The 17,125-nt window shown below is 42.3% G+C and overlaps 1 protein-coding gene across 1 annotated transcript in view; it reads right to left on the reverse strand.

Moving 5' to 3' along the window:
* Window positions 1–596: 596 nt before the first annotated feature.
* Window positions 597–17,125, reverse strand: part of GXYLT2 (glucoside xylosyltransferase 2) — an 82,131-nt gene continuing 65,602 nt past the window's right edge. The window contains exons 6-7 of the mRNA XM_070776323.1: window positions 7,411–7,583; window positions 597–2,576 (exon numbers count right to left, since the gene is read on the reverse strand). Of these exons, the coding sequence (XP_070632424.1) occupies window positions 2,394–2,576; window positions 7,411–7,583 (356 nt within the window). The 3' untranslated portion in view covers window positions 597–2,393. The remainder of the gene's footprint in view (window positions 2,577–7,410; window positions 7,584–17,125) is intronic.

The raw sequence follows: 17,125 nt of genomic DNA on the forward strand, positions 1-17,125 counted from the left end.
GGGTTGTCATTTCCTTCTCCAGGGGATCTTCCCAACCCAGGGATCAAACCCGGGTCTCCTGCATTGCAGGCAGACGCTTTACCATCTGAGCCACCAAGGAAGCCCTATGATATCCTACTGCCTTCCAATATATAGGATATCTATCATATTTGCATTACCAAAACAAAACATTTTCCTTTTAAACCTTCAGATAGCTGTCTGTGATGAAAAATAAAAATTTTTGTTCCTCAAAATTTCTCTGTAAAACAGGATGTATCTTATACATATCTATGCATCTTATAGAACAGTAATGACATTGGATATGTTTCCTTGTATTACAATTTCCTTATTTGCCCAGTGGAGATGATGCAGGTCCCTACCAAGTTCATTAGGCTGTTGCAAACATCAAGGAGATCAATTATGCACATGTTTGGAGAGATAATAAAGCATTATGCAAAATGCCCTTATGCTAATAGCAGCCACTAGGGATTAAGTTAGATCCCTTTGGGTAAAGAATATAGAACTTCCTGTACTGTAGCTAGGTGATAAGACCTGCCTGGTTCCTTGGCTCACAGCTAGATAACCCTAGAGAAGGAAAAAAAAAAACAACTGAGATCTTTCTAAGGCTGGCAGGAAGACGAATTTTCTTGCCAGTGGAATCCATTGAACTGTTTATTTGTACACATTATATTCCAACTTGGCCTTTAATTTCCACCTATTGCCCAAGAGTTTAAAGAGACACAGCCACACCTACCAAAGTAGAGATAAAATGCTTTTGTTTGGCTCAGACGGTAAAGCGTCTGTCTATGATGCAGGAGACCCAGGTTTGATCCCTGGGTCGGGAAGATCCCCTGGAGAAGGAAATGGCAATCCACTCCAGTACTATTGCCTGGGAAATCCCATGGACAGAGGAGCCTGGTAGGCTACAGTCCCTGGGGTCGCAGAGAGTCAGACACAACTGAGCGACTTCACGTTCACTTTCACTTTCAAACACAAAATCACATCTCTGCTAAACAGACTGCTTAGGTTTAACATCACTACTGAATTTCTCCTTTCAGAGGCTGAATAGACATGTCTTATGACTGGGGAAAAGATGCTTGGATAGGATCACTGACTCAATGGACAGGAGTTTGAGCAAACTCTAGGAGATAGTGAAGGGCAGGGAAGCCTGGCATGCTGCAGTCCTTGGGGTCTCAAAGAGTTGAACACAACTTGGCGACTAAACAACAACAAACAATTTTTCTTAAAAAAAAAACCAAAAAAACAAAACCCAGATAGGCTTCACCCTTTATCACTGCCCAATTAGCTAAAATTGAATGCTCCTCCCATATTATTTTTTAAGTAGAAAAGGATAGCTTTATTACTTTGCCAGGCAAAGGGGGACATAGCTGGCTCCTGCCTGAAAACTAAGTGCCTCAACCTTAAAGAATTGATGAGGGGTTGACCTGGGTTCGATCCCTGGGTCGGGAAGATCCTCTGGAGAAGGAAATGGCAACCCACTCCAATACTCTTGCCTGGAAAATCCCATGGACAGAGAAGCATGGTGGGCTATAGTCCATGGGGTCGCAAAGAGTGGACTGAGGGACTTCACTTTCACTTTCTTTATAACAATGGTTCAATGGTGGGATCTCTGACAAACCTAGGGTGTGTGCACAGCTTGTACTCCCTTAATCTCATCTCAAGCGGTCTCCTAATCTTGATGAGCTTCTCTGTCCCAGACACATTTTAAATAAAGCACTGTAAACATAATCATTTTGTCTAAATTTTTAGTCTCCTACATAATAAATCTCAGCATAGGGTTCAAGTTTTACTTAGACTACCTGTTTTAGATACGTTATATGATGGAAAAGACAAGCAGCAAATAAATACAGAAGTAGGGGGAAAAAGGCTAGATGAGACTACACTAAAAAATCTTTTCCCTAGTTGATAGGATTATGGCTAATCTCATCTTGATTTTGGTCCACTGACCTATAGACCCTCTAAAATTTTTTAAAGTTTGTTTGCTTTATAATAAGCATGTATTACTTTTATAACAAGGAGTGGGGGGAACCAATTGCATAGAAAGAGTCTCAAGAAAATTGGATAAAATACACCACAACAGATGTCACTGCCATTGTCTCTTGACACTTGGGAACTGGAGGGCTCACGAGAGTTCCTTTTCACAGCTAGCTCAACCTGCTTCAACAATGTTAAGTGAGCAATAATACCACTAAAAAAAACAACAGAGAGATAAATAGCATATTAGGAAAAACCTAAAGCATATTTCCTTTTAGGGGCAACTAATTTAGCAATATTTAACAAGGCTTTTAAAACTCAATTGTCATAGAGCACCATGAAATATTCACATAAAAGAGATCCAGGCAGCTTGAAGATGAATATTTCCTTGTTCATGAGATGCCTAATTGACTTGTGACTCAGTGCATCTGGTTGGGGCCAACATGGATGATGACGTGTTTCTCATAGGCCCTTTTCATTGTTTTCTCAATTTGCTTCAGAAAAACTTGTGGAATTCGTCCACATAAAGTGTGCACAGTCTCCAAAAACTTCAGCTGAAGAGGGTAATACATGGATTGAAAGAGATTGTCTTGAAAGGGAAACTGAAAGATGAGTGGAAAAAAAAAGGAAAAGTTTATTTTAGTTACTCAAATGCCATTTAAAAAGGAAATAACTTACTGGGAAATGACACAGGGAATTACTGGAAACACGCAGTCACAGTTGGTATGTTTTTAGATACAGTGGAAAGGACCTCCCAGGACCAAAGTTCAAACCCCGATTCAATCCTGTGCAACCCCAGGCCATCATTTACCCTTTTGGGGGCTCAGTGTCTTTACTTTTTTTTTTTTTTAAAGATGATTTATTTGTGTTCTAAAAGCTCTTAAAATTTAAGAGTCAAATATTGGGTTGACAAAAAGTTCGTTTGGGCTTTTTCCATACCATCTTATGGAAAAGCCCAAAGGAACCTTCTGACCATCCCAATGTATTTCCCAGAACAGGATATTCGATATACCATGCTCTTGCTGAGTAGATCAAGATTTGAGTATAAACAACAAGATCTTAACTGTACAGCACAGGGAATTATATTCAATATTCTGTGACAAACCATAATGGAAAAGAATAAGAAAAAAAAACACGTATGTATAACTGAATTACTTTGCTGTACAGAAGAACACAACATTGTAATCAACTATATTTCAATAAAATTGAAAAAAAATTCAAGTATATACTTGAAATCTACTACAATAAAACACTGAATTCTTCATATTTCTTTGCCTTTATAGCAATCTTAATAAAGGAACTATAGTGATCTCATGAAGTCGAGTTTAACAACTACTAGTGAAATGTATCATCAGTGAACTGAATATTTGTTGTTGGTTTTATCTCACTTCATACTTTAAAAAGATTATCCTGCTTTCCTATGGAATATGTCTGTATTCTCCCAAACAAATCTTTCAGACTACCTAATCATGAGCATGAGTCAAAGTTTTATTACAATCTCAGCAAAAGGGAAAAGGCCTCCCATTAGGTCAAGTCAAAGATTCACTGTTGGCAAGGACATTTTAAACAAAAAGACTAGAGAAAGAAAAAAAAAAAGGAAAACAAGAATGATGAAAAGTCAGAATACTATTGCCTGACAGCAGAGTGGGTGGGTGTGTAGTTTCCCAAAACAAGTTTTAATCCATTAAAGTTTATCAGAAATATTGCTTAACCGAGTTTATCAGAAATGTGATTTTCTTCCCAAAAGGAGGTTAAGGTTCTGTCCGAGACTATGTTTGGAACACTTTTTCTTTCACAAAACAATTTAGACCACTGAGAGACTTCTTCTGCAGTTTCCCAGATGGCTCAGCGGTAAAGAATCTACCTGCAGATGCAGGCAATGCCGGAGACGCAGAAGCCGGTTTGATCTCTGGGTCGGGAATCCCCTGGAATAGGAAATGGCATCCCACTCCAGTATTCTTGCTGGGACAATCCCGTGGACAGAGGAGCCTGTCGGGCTACAGTCCATGGAATCACAAAGAGTCAGATACATTTAGCATGAACGAAAACTTTCCACTACTGTCTCCCCCAGTGATAGGAAAAGAGGTCGAAACAATGGATTCATCTCTGATTCCTCTCTTTCCCCATATCCTTCATCTAGTCCATCAGCAAGTGCTGTCAACTCTGTCTCCGCAACGTATGTGGAATCCGGCCCCTTCCTCCCATCCTCCTAATACCGCACAAGTACCTGCTGGCCCCCTCTCTCGCCTGGATGGTTGTAATCAGCCTCATAAGGAGCCTTTGAGTCTTCACTGTTGCAGCCCTTCCACCAGTTACCAAGCAGGTATTTTTAAAGCATAAATCAGAGCACATCATTTTCTTGCAGGGGCTTCCCACTGCAATTAGAATAAGATTCAAACTCCTCTCTTTCCCCAGATGTTCAATGAGATCTGGAACTCTCTATGCTCATCTCCTGCTCATTCCCCTTTTCTGGTCATTCTGGTTACTGCAGCCTCTTCCCACAAACTTATTCCTGCCTCAGGGACTTTTCCACATTATTTCTTCTACTTGGCAGGATCTCTCCCTAGATTTCCCCAGGGCTGCCCCCAGGGATCAAGGCTCAGGCTGGGCAGAGGCATCCCTGAGGACCTGAGCTTGTGAATCCTCCTCTCCATCCAGGATAGCCATTACCCTGCTCTGGTCACCTTTTAATCTCTCACTGTCTGAAAGGACTTTTATTATTTCTTGGTTTATACGAATATTGTCTGGCTTCATCCACCCAGAACATATGCTTCATGAGAAGCAGGTTTTATCGTTTTTGGTCTTGTTGATTTCTGAGTTTCCTAGAACCTAGACTGTTCCTACATTAAACAGGCTCTTCACAGATGATTGTTGAAAAAGTCACTGGCAGGATGTCTGCTTGGTACCTAACTTTCCTTGGGTCATAGTGCGAGCAGATCATACTTCCCCTTTACAGAAACATACACCCAGGGTTAGGGTATGTGAACATGAGTTGAGGGGAGAAAAGGGGAGGGGATGGGATGGTATAGGAGGAGGGAAAGAAAGAGAAGGGAAGGAAAGAAGGAAGAGGGAGGAGAGGGGGATATTTTCAGAGAAGAAGAAAGAAAGGAAAAAACGTAGAGTGAGAGGTAAGAAAAAAAAAGTGTGACCCTGTTATCAGGCAAACAACTTCTACTAACTGTTGAACACAACTCTACATCAGGCACTGTACTGAAAAGTGTAAACACCATCATTATGTTGAATTCTAACAACACCTTTTAGAAAATATTATCTCCATTTCACAGATGAGGAAACTGAGGCCCAGTAAGGCAAGAAGAGGCTTCCCTGGTGGCTGAGTGGTAAAGAATCTGCCTGCCAATACAGGAGATGTGGGTTTGATCCTTGGTCCAGGAAAACTCCCCTGGAGAAGGAAACAGCAACCCACTCAAGTACTCTTGCCTGGAGAATCCCATAGAGTCTAGAGTACTATAGTCCATGGGGTCGGCAAGAGTTGGACATGACTTACATACTGAACAATAACAGCAAAAGGCAAGAACAGAGAGCTAGTAACTAAGCAGCAGAAAGTGATAATATTGGGATCTGAACCCAGGTCTACTGATGCCCTGACCGGACTGCACTATAGTACACAGTGGTGGAGTGAAGAAATATGTCTTTTATGATGAAGTCTGTCCATCTTTACTCGAGTTTCAGGATGGAGTTAGTGACAGTCCTGATTGAAATGAATGAGAATTGAAGAATTGTCTTCTTAGGCCCAACTGAGGAAACTCAGTTAGTGTATTAGCCAGGCTCCTTTATGAAACATTTATTTGGCCTATTTTCTGATCCACCCAGAAAACAAACAAGAGAGATTGTAATTCTAGAAGCACAGTTGCTCAATCCCAGACCAGGGCTGATAGACACAGAACAACCGAAGGCGTGGTTCTGATGTCCACGTCTGCGGCAGCTTTCTTTAACTTCCATGTGTACTCCTGAATGGGTTTGCACCTGGAGTCAGTGTCTGAATACCGAAATGTGATATCACTAAGTACAGAACACATTTTCTATGTAATTAAATCAGCAGGAACCTGGGGAAGAAAGAATATTAGCTGATAGGTATGTGAAATATTTTCCCTCCATAGAAGACAATTCTGGGGATTCTAGAATTGGAATTCTCTGGGATTCTCTTTGCATGCATGCGTGTTAAGTGGCTTTAGTTGCGTCCGACTCTTTGTGACCCTATGGACTGTAGCCCACCAGGCTCCTCTGTCCATGGAATTCTCCAGACAAAAATACTGGAGTGGGTTGCCATGCCCTCCTCCAGGGGATCTTCCCGACCCAGGGATTGAATCAGTGGTCTCTTATGTCTTGCTTATTGGCAGCTTTGCAAAATGCCTATTTTCATACATGCAAAAATGTATGAAATATTACTATATTGCAGGGCTCACTCCCACTTCACCCCTACCAAGCCCGTTCATGAATCATGAGGGTTCTTGGAAACCCAAGGAAAAAACCCTCTAATAAAATCTATAGGCTATATGTCAGGGATTGGCAATTTTTTGCTGTAAAGGGCTAGACAATAAATGTTTCAGATTCTGTGGGTCATACAGTCTATCACAGTGACTCATTTCTGCTTCTGCAGCATAAAAGTGGCCACAGACAATACATACATGAATGGTTGTCACTATGCTCTGACACGACTCTATTTATGAATGAAGAAATTTGAATTTCACAAAACTTTCTTATGTCACAAACTATTCTTCTGTTCATTTTTTCCCAACTCTTTAAGAACCATTCTTACCCCACATGTCTTACAAAAACAGACCAGATTTGGCCCAATAATTGGCCCAAGTTGGATGACCCCTATAGTCCTGTTTTTTGGAATGAAAGTTTCAAAAGAGAAATCTCTGAAAGTAGCTGTTGCTGGTTTTCCCCCAGCAACTTCAAGGTGAAAGGCAATGTGGAAAGCTGCATTTCCAAAGTATGTGAGTTATAGCAGGCAGGACTTGACTGTTACTTCGGTTTGGCTCCTTGCCTAACTGACCACCTTGAAACTTGTTCATTCAACAGGCTGGAGCTGGCAACCAGGCAACATGCTTAGCTTGAGTTGAATAATATAATTTTATTTTTATTGTATTAATATTATGTTTACCCTGACCTATGATCCTTTATTATGGCAAATGGCACAGGGTTTCTCTTTCTGATAGGACATTTCCACCTTCAGCGAACTTATTTCAGGGGAAAAAATGAGTGACTTACTTGGAAATAGTAAGTCAAGAGTGAGTAAGGTACAGTATCAGGTAGCAAGAGGCGTAATGCGTAATGTGACAGACGTTGGGGAAAACTGGTGTAATTCAGTGCTTCTGAGGAATTATTTGACCTTCAAAGTGATGGGTGACCAAAGCGCATGCACTGCATCACACTGATAAGCCTGCTGAACGGGGACGGGAACACACTTACGTCTCGGATCGCCTCATAGAGTGCTTTGAAAGTTGGCTGCTTCTCGTCATGGTAGACACCTCGATTTCCGTGCAGGACAGACACACCTTCCCGCTCCGCCTCTCTGCAATTGCTTCCATACATGCAGTGATCAGGACGGTAGTTCCACTGGCAGGGGAACACGTAGAGACACTCTGGAGGTGACAAGAGAAAGACACAATCAGTGCCAGTGATGAAACCAACATTTCCATAAACGGCACACCACACAGGATTTCAAAGCACGTGAGTGAGTGGTAACTCGTAGCCCAGGTTTTGCCATGTTTGTTAACAGTCTGAGTTCAGGAATTGAAGGGTCATGCATTAGTGATGTTGGGGGCCTTACCCCAAAGAGGAGGGTAATACAGCGTCTTGGACAAGAAGGCAAACAATGGCAGCAGACAGCCTGGGAGAGAAACCCAACTCTGTAGATCAAAAACAGTGCAGCCCAGGTCCAGTGACTTAATCACCTGTGTTTCAGTTTCCTCATCCACAAGACAGATGTAATAGGATTGCCCTATTATTGATGATTCAATTTTTTAAAAGCTCGTGTAAAATGCCAAGCACTCATCTGTGGCCTATGGTGTTAGCGGTTACAATCAACTCTTTGAAAAGGTTTTGTGAAATGGACCAACACAAAAAATTAGAGTCAAGAGTGAAGCAAAGGTTCCTCTTCAGATTAAAAGGCAAGCAACCAATAGAAACAAAATGAAGGAAAACAAACAAACAAAACACTACAATAGCAAAACAAAAAACAACCCATCCAACGAAAAAGCAAACCAAGAAGAGTTCTCCAACCCCCCCAAAAAATGAAGTCCCCATGTCCTGGTGACTATGTACGCTGTGGGTGAGCATGTCATGTCCGTTGTGTACTTGTGTGTCTGCATCTCTAAGTCACAGGTTCTTAGCCAGGGGTGATGCTACTCCAGTCTCTCAGGGCCATCTGGCAGTGTCTGGAGGGAGACATTGGTCATCACAGGTGAGGCTGCTATTGGTATCTAGTGCGTTGAGACTAGGGATGCTCTAAACATCCTCAATGAACAACACAGCCCCCACCACAGTAGCAGTGCCAAGGTCAAGAAACTCAGCTCCGATCCTGTTGGACTCAGTAAATTTCCTCTTGGTGACTAGGATTATAAAATTAGCAAAAAGTTCATAACCCTCAAGCTTCCTGGCTCCTCCTTCCTGTGCCTTTAAGGGTTAGGCCTAGAGGAGGATGAATCAAAGTTCTCTGCAAACATGCGTCACTCATCATGAGAAAGACCTTGTGTGAGAACACAGGAGGTTTGGAACAAATCAATTACCCATGTCAGAAAAGCATTATAAAGATATGTTGTCGGTTAGGTTGATGGTATTTCCTTCTTATGGAAAGGACTGCTGCTCAGAGGTTATTTACAGAAAGCTTGAACATGGAAAGCAAAGAATGAACCATCACTATACATCCCCCCTGGCAGACGGTGTGTAGTATTTCCACCTCAGAATTTACAGGCCACTGTGGAATTCCCTGGCAGTCCAGTGTTTAGGACTTGGAACTTGCACTGCCAAGGGTGCAGGTTTAATCCCTGGTCGGGGAACTAAGATCCTACAAGCTGCATGGGGCAGCCAAAAAACAAAACAAAATGAAAAACTTACAGACCACTGTGACACCGAAGCACCTTCTAATCCCTAACTGTTCACAAACACTGTGAGATTTTCCTTTTCTTGGGAGAACTCCATCCCACCATGATGCTTCTCTTACTTGCATTCACCTCCATGCTTGCACGTATGTAATCCACACCTGGGGGACAGTGGTGCTCATCCTGAAATCATACTATCAGGATGTGAATCCCAATTCCTTTATTAGCTGTGTGACTTCCCTGTACTTGAGTGCAGAGGTTGGATGTGAGGATGGTGGGAGTGAAAATATCTAAATGTACTTTAGTGCTTCTGAACTGCAGCCTGACGCCAGCACAACAGCTGCCCCTTATAACCCAAAGAGTCACTTCACTCCTTTCTGATACCTCCCTAGTCTTTTGGATTTGCAGCCCCTGCTTAAGCACCTGCCAATAATCTCTGCTGAATGAACTGCCCTAGACCCTATCTCTGATTTGGTAAACACATGGGTTGATGGAATCAACACATATTTATTGAATGCTTGCTATGTGTACAGGTCCTGCCTTCGTGGAGTTTAAGGTTGGTGATGAATGTTTTTGCCTCCTCCTAAGTAGTGAAAGGATTCTACTACTCCTACACACTCACACACACACACACACACACACACACTCACACACACTCACACAACCCCCCAAACAAACAAACAAAAATCCCCAAATTTTTCCTCTCTTTGCAGCCTTAGAAGACCAAGCCCATTTAGGGCATTGTTCAAAGGCAAAACACAAACTCCTGGAGGCTAAACAATATGTTACTAAATAACCAATGAATCACTGAAGAAATTAGGAGGAAATTAAAAAATACCAAGAGACAAATGACAATGAAAACACAACAATCCAAAACCTATGGGACACAGCAAAAGCAGTTCTAAGAGGTAAGTTTATAGTAATACAATCTTACCTCAACAAACAATAAAAGTCTCAAATAAATGACCTAATCTTACACCTAAAGCAACTAGAGAAAGAACAAACAAAGCCCAAACTTAGTAGAAGGAAAGGAATCATAAAGATCAGAGCAGAAAAAAATGAAGTGGAGATGAAGAAAACAATAGCAAAGACCAACAAGACTAAAAGTTGGTTCTCTGAAGATAAAAACAAAACTGATAAACCATAAGCCAGATTCATCAAGAAAAAAAGGGAGAGGATTCAAATCAATAAAATTAGACATTAAAAAGGAGACGTTGCAATGAACACCACAGAAATACAAAGGATCATAAGCAACTACTATGAGCAACTGTATGTCAATAAAATGGACAACCTAGAAGAAACGGAGAAATTCTCAGAAAGGTACAACCTTCTAGGACTGAACCAGAAAGAAATAGGAAATATGAACAGACCAATCCCAAGTAGTGAAATGCAAACTGTGATTAACAATCTTCCAACAAAGTCCGGGACTAGATGGCTTCATAGGCGAATTCTATTAAACATTTAGTGAAGAATTAAAATCTACCCTTCTGAAACTTCCAAAAGGATTTGAAGTGAGACAGATTCATACATTCAGTAGGTTCAAAATGGACTTCTACCATCTTCTAGCTCTAAAACCTTGGGTGATTTGCTGAAAAGCTTGACTTCAGTTTAGGAGCACTTGTTTAGTTGCTAAGTCGTGTCTGACTCTTTTGCAACCCCAGGGACTGTATCCCTCCAAACTCCTCGGTCCGTGGGATTTCCCAGACCAGAAAACTAGAGTGGGTTGCCACATCCTTCTGCAGGGGATCTTCCCCACCCAGGGATTGAACCCTCGTCTCCTGCATTGACAGGCAGATTCTTTGCCACTGAGCCACCAGGGAAGCCCTTATCATGTGTCACTCACAACCTAACAGCAGAGAGGCTGAGAGCAAGTTCTGGAGTCAATCTGTTAAGACTGAACACCAGCACTCTGCCCTGAGTTGCATGAACTCAAGCAAATTACACAATTTTTTCTGGGCCTCAGCTTCATCATCTGTGAAAGGGGGAAGAATTGTACATATCACTTGTAGGATTTGAGGGCGTATTAAATGAGTTCATGTCTAGAAGTACTTGGAACAGTGCTCAGCACATAGGAGGCACACCGGTCATGTGAGCTGCAGTCATTACTATTAACACTGTTATTGCTATAACAAGTACTACCTCATTAGGCTGCTAGAAGGATAAAACAAGATAACTTACACGGAACGAGCCTAGCATAGTTCCTGACACATAGTACGTGGTTGGTAAATGTTTTTCAGCAATTGCCTCTAGACCCGCAGGTGGCCAGGCTTTTGTAACCTTTTAGGAGTCGCAGACCTCTCTGGGAATCTCATGAAGGCTTTAGATTCTGCCTTTGGAAAAATATACGAAGAATATTTGCTTACAAGTTTAGGGTTGTGTAGATCTCCTAAAGACCAGCTAAGAATCCCAGCTATTGAAAGCCACATGTGAAATTTGGCCCCAGACAGAATTCAATTAACCTGTTTACCTTCCCTTCAGAACGTTCCAGGGAAAGAAACGCAAAACACATTGAGAACAGAATTGAAACACAGATTTGTTCACCACAATGCAAGGCACTGGTGTCAGTGGGTGATAAGGCGCTGCCTCTGCCCTTGGGGAATTTATTCTCTTGTAAGGGAGATAGTATAGAAATGAACACGTTTTATCAGAGTTCATAGAAAGGAAGGCATTTCAGTAAAGCTTTATTTAAACTCAGACATATAGTAAGGATAGGACTCTGACAGAAATAGAAGCCTGGAAGAGCTTTTAAGGAGGAGAAAATAGCCTGATGATGGTGAAGAGTTGGGACATCAGAGTGTGTTTTAGAAAAGATAAGGCATTTAATTTTTCAGAGCAACTCAATTTCTGCAAAAGGGTAAGCTAATGGTAGGAACGTTGTCATATAAATAGACTTCTTTGACCTAAGATAGTCAAGAAATATAAATCTATGTATTAGGTTGCAAGTAACCAACTGTAATTCTAACTTGTGAGGCAAAATAATTTTTTTCCTTTGGAAAGAGAGGAGATAGCTCATTAAAAAAAAAAAAAATTGGTTTCCCTGGTGTCTCAGATGGTAAAGGATCCACTTGCAATTCAGGAGACCTGGGTTCAATCCCTAGGTTGGGAAGATCCCCTGGAGGAGGGTGTGGCAACCCACTCCAGTATTCTTGCCTGGAGAATCACCACGGACAGAGGAGCCTGGTGGGCTACAGTCCATGGGGTTGCAAAGGGCGGACACGATTGAGCAGCTAAGCACACACAGCACAGCTCCTCAAATCAGAGAGAAAGCTGGACCAGGGCAGTAAGTGGGGCAGCTCCCGGGATCCAAGACTAATGAATGTCAGCTTCTCAGCACTGCTGTCAGGATGAACCAGCCTTGCCTACATTCTGCTCTTGGAGTCCCAGACTCAGGTTCCCAGGAGATGGTCTGATGGTTTAGTGCAAGTCAGGGCCGGGCAGGCTCTAAGACTGCATGGGATGGGGAAAGAGTTCCCTGAGAAATTCCCCTGAGAAAACCGGGTGCTGTTAGTAAAAGAAAGGGCAATCAAGTGTGCACAGGCAAAAATAACAGATGTGTGGCCTGGGTGGGAGGGGAGTTTGGGGGAGTATGGCTGAGTCCCTTAGCTGTTCATCTTAAACAATCACAACATTGTTAATCAGCTATGCATACGAAGTCACTTCAGTCATGTCCGACTCTTTTTCGACTCTATGGACTGTAGACCACTGGGATCCTCTGTCCGTGGGATTCTCCAGGCAAGAGTACTGCAATGGGCTGCCATGACCTCCTCCAGGGGATGTTTCCGACCCATGGATCGAACCAGTGTTTCTTACGTCTCCTGCATTGGCAGGTGGATTCTTTATCATTAGCATCACCCGAGAAGCCCATAATGAGCTATATTCCAATATAAAATAAAAAGTTAAAAAAAAAAAAACCAGATTTGCTTTTTTATTCACAGATACATTTGATGTGGGTTACACTGTGAAACCTCCAAGTAGTTAATGTGTGAAGGAGGAGGAGAAGGGGTACACCGGCATCCTGGGGTGGGTTGAAGATGGTAAACTTCTAAGATCAGCTGATGAACATGTCATACGGATTACTCATGGTAATTTGGCACATAATCAATAACTATCCCGAAATGAATCTAGTTTAAGCAAGATTATCACAGCTGTCAAAACCTAATGTTTAAAAAATGACAGCACCATGAAATGTGCAAGTTATTTTTTTTTTCCACTGTTGAGTAAATAATTGAAGAAGGCAGTGACACCCCACTCCAGTACTCTTGCCTGGAAAAGCCCATGGATGGAGAAGCCTGGTAGGCTGCAGTCCATGGGGTAGCTATGAGTCGGACACGACTAAGCGAATTCACTTTCAATTTTCACTTTCATGCATTGGAGGAGGAAATGGCAACCCACTTCAGTATTCTTGCCTGGAGAATCCCAGGGACGGCAGAGCCTGGTGGGCTGTTGTCTATGGGGTTGCACAGAGTCGGACACGGCTGAAGCGACTTAGCAGCAGCAGCAGCAGAGGAAATAATACAGTGAATGGTTTTTAAATTCCAAATCCCCAGTGCTTTAAACTGCTGCAATTTATTAAAAAAAAATTTCCAGCCAATCTCTCTGGGTCTTTGCTATTTTTCCTCTCCATTATATATAGATAAAGCAGGTCATTAATTGATTATTTATGAGATTAAAACACCTTAGTGATCCCTTAAGGAGTCTACATTTATTTCCACAGCCTTCTAACTATTTGTAAAGGACTATGTGAATTGATCACTCCTTAAATTTCTGATCATTTCCTACTCTTGGAGTCTCTAAGATGATTGAAAAGTTTGATCATTTTTAACTTCCTGGTGAAATAAGCTTGCTACTTACTATATTCTATCAACAGATCGGAGGCTGTTTGCACTCCTCAGAGCAATTTGTTGTTTTGTTTTTTAATGTCTTATTCTGAAACTAAGCTTTCCCAGCCTCCTCTTCTTCCTTCTTCCAAAATGCACATTGTTCAAGAAAAGGGCAATTCGTTCCTCCATGAAGTCACCTTTGATCACACAATCTGAAGAAGCAACCCTTTCTCCCCAGCCCTGACAGTAGCTCACTCAACCCCACACTTGTTTCCTTCACAGTACTGATCACAGTTGGTGATTCTGAATGACTCGTTTCTATTCTGTGCAAGTCAATCTCTCCCAATAAAAGGTTGCTGCTGCTGCTAAGTCGCTTCAGTCGTGTCCAACTCTGTGCAACCCCATAGACGGCAGCCCACCAGGCTCCCCCGTCCCTGGGATTCTCCAGGCAAGAATACTGGAGTGGGTTGCCATTTCCTTCTCCAATGCATTAAAGTGGAAAGTGAAAGTGAAGTCGCTCAGTCGTGTCTGACTCTTACCGACCCCATGGACTGCAGCCCACCAGGCTCCTCTGTCCATGGGATTTTCCAGGCAAGGGTACTGGAGTGGGGTGCCATTGCCTTCTCCAATAAAAGGTAGGTTTCATAAAAGGAGGAACTCTGTGCCCTCTGTTTGCTGCCATATGCCCACTGCCTAGCCCTGGGGCTGGCACCCAGTAGGTACTCAAAAGATAGCTGCTGAATGGGAGAACAAAAGCTTATACCTTCCTCTAGCCTCTGTATCTCTCCCCTTTCTCTGCTTTCTTCCTCTCCTTTCTCTTCCCACCATCCCTTCCTCTCACATTCTTGACTGTGCTCTTTCTCTTTGATTTCCTTCCCTCTTTCACTTCAGTCTATTAATCCCATTCCTCCAACCAGTCAATACACCTCTGAAGACCAACTCCATTTGGTCTTTGAAGCACCATTTAAGGTGCTAAGACTCGCACTGCAATCACTTGATGAAGACAAAGTAGACACAACGCTCTCTCACAAGGACCCAACAATCTTCATTCTTGCACTTCAGATCAGAGTTCATGAATTTCCCAGACAATGATCTGTTATCAGTTTCCAGGACAGGCCTAAAACCAAATAACTGGGCCTGTCCACCCCAAAACACACGCATAACTGCCAGCTGTTGGGTGTTTTTGGTGGGTGAGTAAATAGTGTGGTTGTCCACCAGGTGCAAAACCCCAGTGACCCAGACAGGATGAGAGCACACGGCCTGCCTGGGCCTCTGAAGAAGCTTGTTCCATGTGACTGGGTGTCCTGCTCCCTGTGGCCCCAGAAAATCCTCCTGACTCCTTTGTATCAGATTCAACTCATGGACGATCTACGTACATACTCCCCTTGTGTTTCAGCTCCTCTCTCTCTTCCGGGACAGAACCCTACCACTTCTACTGTGGTGGGATGTCCTGCCTTGTCATCTGTACTTAGCTGATTTCATTTCCTCTCCTGCCCACACGCACTGTTCTAGAAACTGTTTCTGAAGAAGGGACAGATCCAGTTTGAGATGGTCATGTTTGTCATGACCATAGTCATGTTTGAGAGAGGAGAAAGGCACGTGATCTTGTTCCTCTGGCCCCTCATGACCGGAACAAGGGCAGTCTCCTCATCCAAAAAAATAAAACTGGTTTAGAGCTGGCTGAGAATCAGTTGATAGGCTGGACCAGAACAATCTCCCTCTCTGTCTTTCTCTCCTTCAAGAATCTAAGACATAAAAAAGAAAAAAAAAAAAAACAAAACCTATTATCACTGGTATGGACTTGTAAGGTTCTGTTGACCTGATGTTGGGCCATATACAAGCAAAGAATATTGCTGGAGAGATGGAATGGAATCAGATGAGCAGAAGCAATAAGACAGATATCCCGAGGCCTCTGAGGGATGAAGAAATCAGCTTTGGTCCTGAGCAGCTGCCCAGAGATGGTTCTCATGAAGTATGGTATGATTTGACTCATGTGTTCATGGGACTGGCACCTGGACCCCTACTTAGTTGGTCTGAGTAGAATTTTATTCCCTGAAACCTAAGTATATTTGAATCTAAGCACATCTTTCTAAATAGGGTTCTCTGTGAGCTCTTGTCAAATTTACCCTTTCTACAGAACTCTGCTCTTGACTCAAATTCACCTATAAAGATGTGAGTTCAGTCTTCCATTTCTTGATGAAACTGCCTCGGCTCACTGCCAGGAAAAGTCCCATGGGATGAGTTACCTGTGTATCTCCCATGGGCTTCAGCTGTCGCCTCGTGAGTCAGTTCAGTACTCAGCATGACAATTACACACCCACAGGCATTTACTATCTAACTATAGCAAGAGTTTCAAAACATTTTTAAGCTAATGACTTGTAGACCTGTTTTAGTGATATGATTGGCTACAGGAAGCTATAAGAATGAAAATATTCTAGATATGGGCTCAGGTTTTGTGTGTATTGCTTCACCCATAGCAACCCAGAGAATCATAACAATAAGCATGTTTATTTCCTGAGTCATGGCCAATTTTCTCTTCCTCTCTCCTTTCCAGGGATAAAGGTAACACCTTTTTTTTTTTCTCTTCAAATACTGTTTGTTCTGGTTTATAGAAAGTGCTTCCAATCAATATAAGCAAAGAAAAACCTTTAATATGATGGATATCACTGGATTTCAGGTCAAACAGCTAATGTTTGATAAAGGATCTGAATAAAGCATGAAAGATCAAAGGCAAGCCATACAAAAGAACGCTCAAAGAGACACCTAATACTTATTGACCTAAAGTTAGGAAACTCAGTTATTTACTTGCTACTGCTCAGACTCAGGATTCAGAACAACTTCCTAATTATTTTATAAAATCCTGTACTCAATGGATCTAAGATGGGCAGTGGGGCACCATTAAATTCAGTTGGTTTTCAGATTAATTAAAGACAAGGGTCTTGGTCTAATGGCAGAGCTGCTTGTGACCACCTTTGAAGATTATTTACTCACTGATCATACCCTCAAATACTCTGCAACAGGCTAAGAAGATATCTGGGGAGGCAACTGCGCAGATCTTTTGAATTCCTCAGTTTGGGAATATGGACAGATAGGCTATGGAAGAGAGTTTAAGCCACACAACAGAGAGGGAAAATGCAATAAAGCAGTGGTCCCCAACCTTTTTGGCACCAGAGACCAGTTTTGTGGAAGACAATTCTTCCATGGACCAGGCTTGCGGGGGTGTGGTTTTGGGATGATTCAGGCACATTACACTTATTGTGCACT

Source organism: Bos indicus, chromosome 22, assembly GCF_029378745.1.
Source record: "Bos indicus isolate NIAB-ARS_2022 breed Sahiwal x Tharparkar chromosome 22, NIAB-ARS_B.indTharparkar_mat_pri_1.0, whole genome shotgun sequence".
In the NCBI taxonomy this organism is placed as follows: Eukaryota; Metazoa; Chordata; class Mammalia; order Artiodactyla; family Bovidae; genus Bos; species Bos indicus.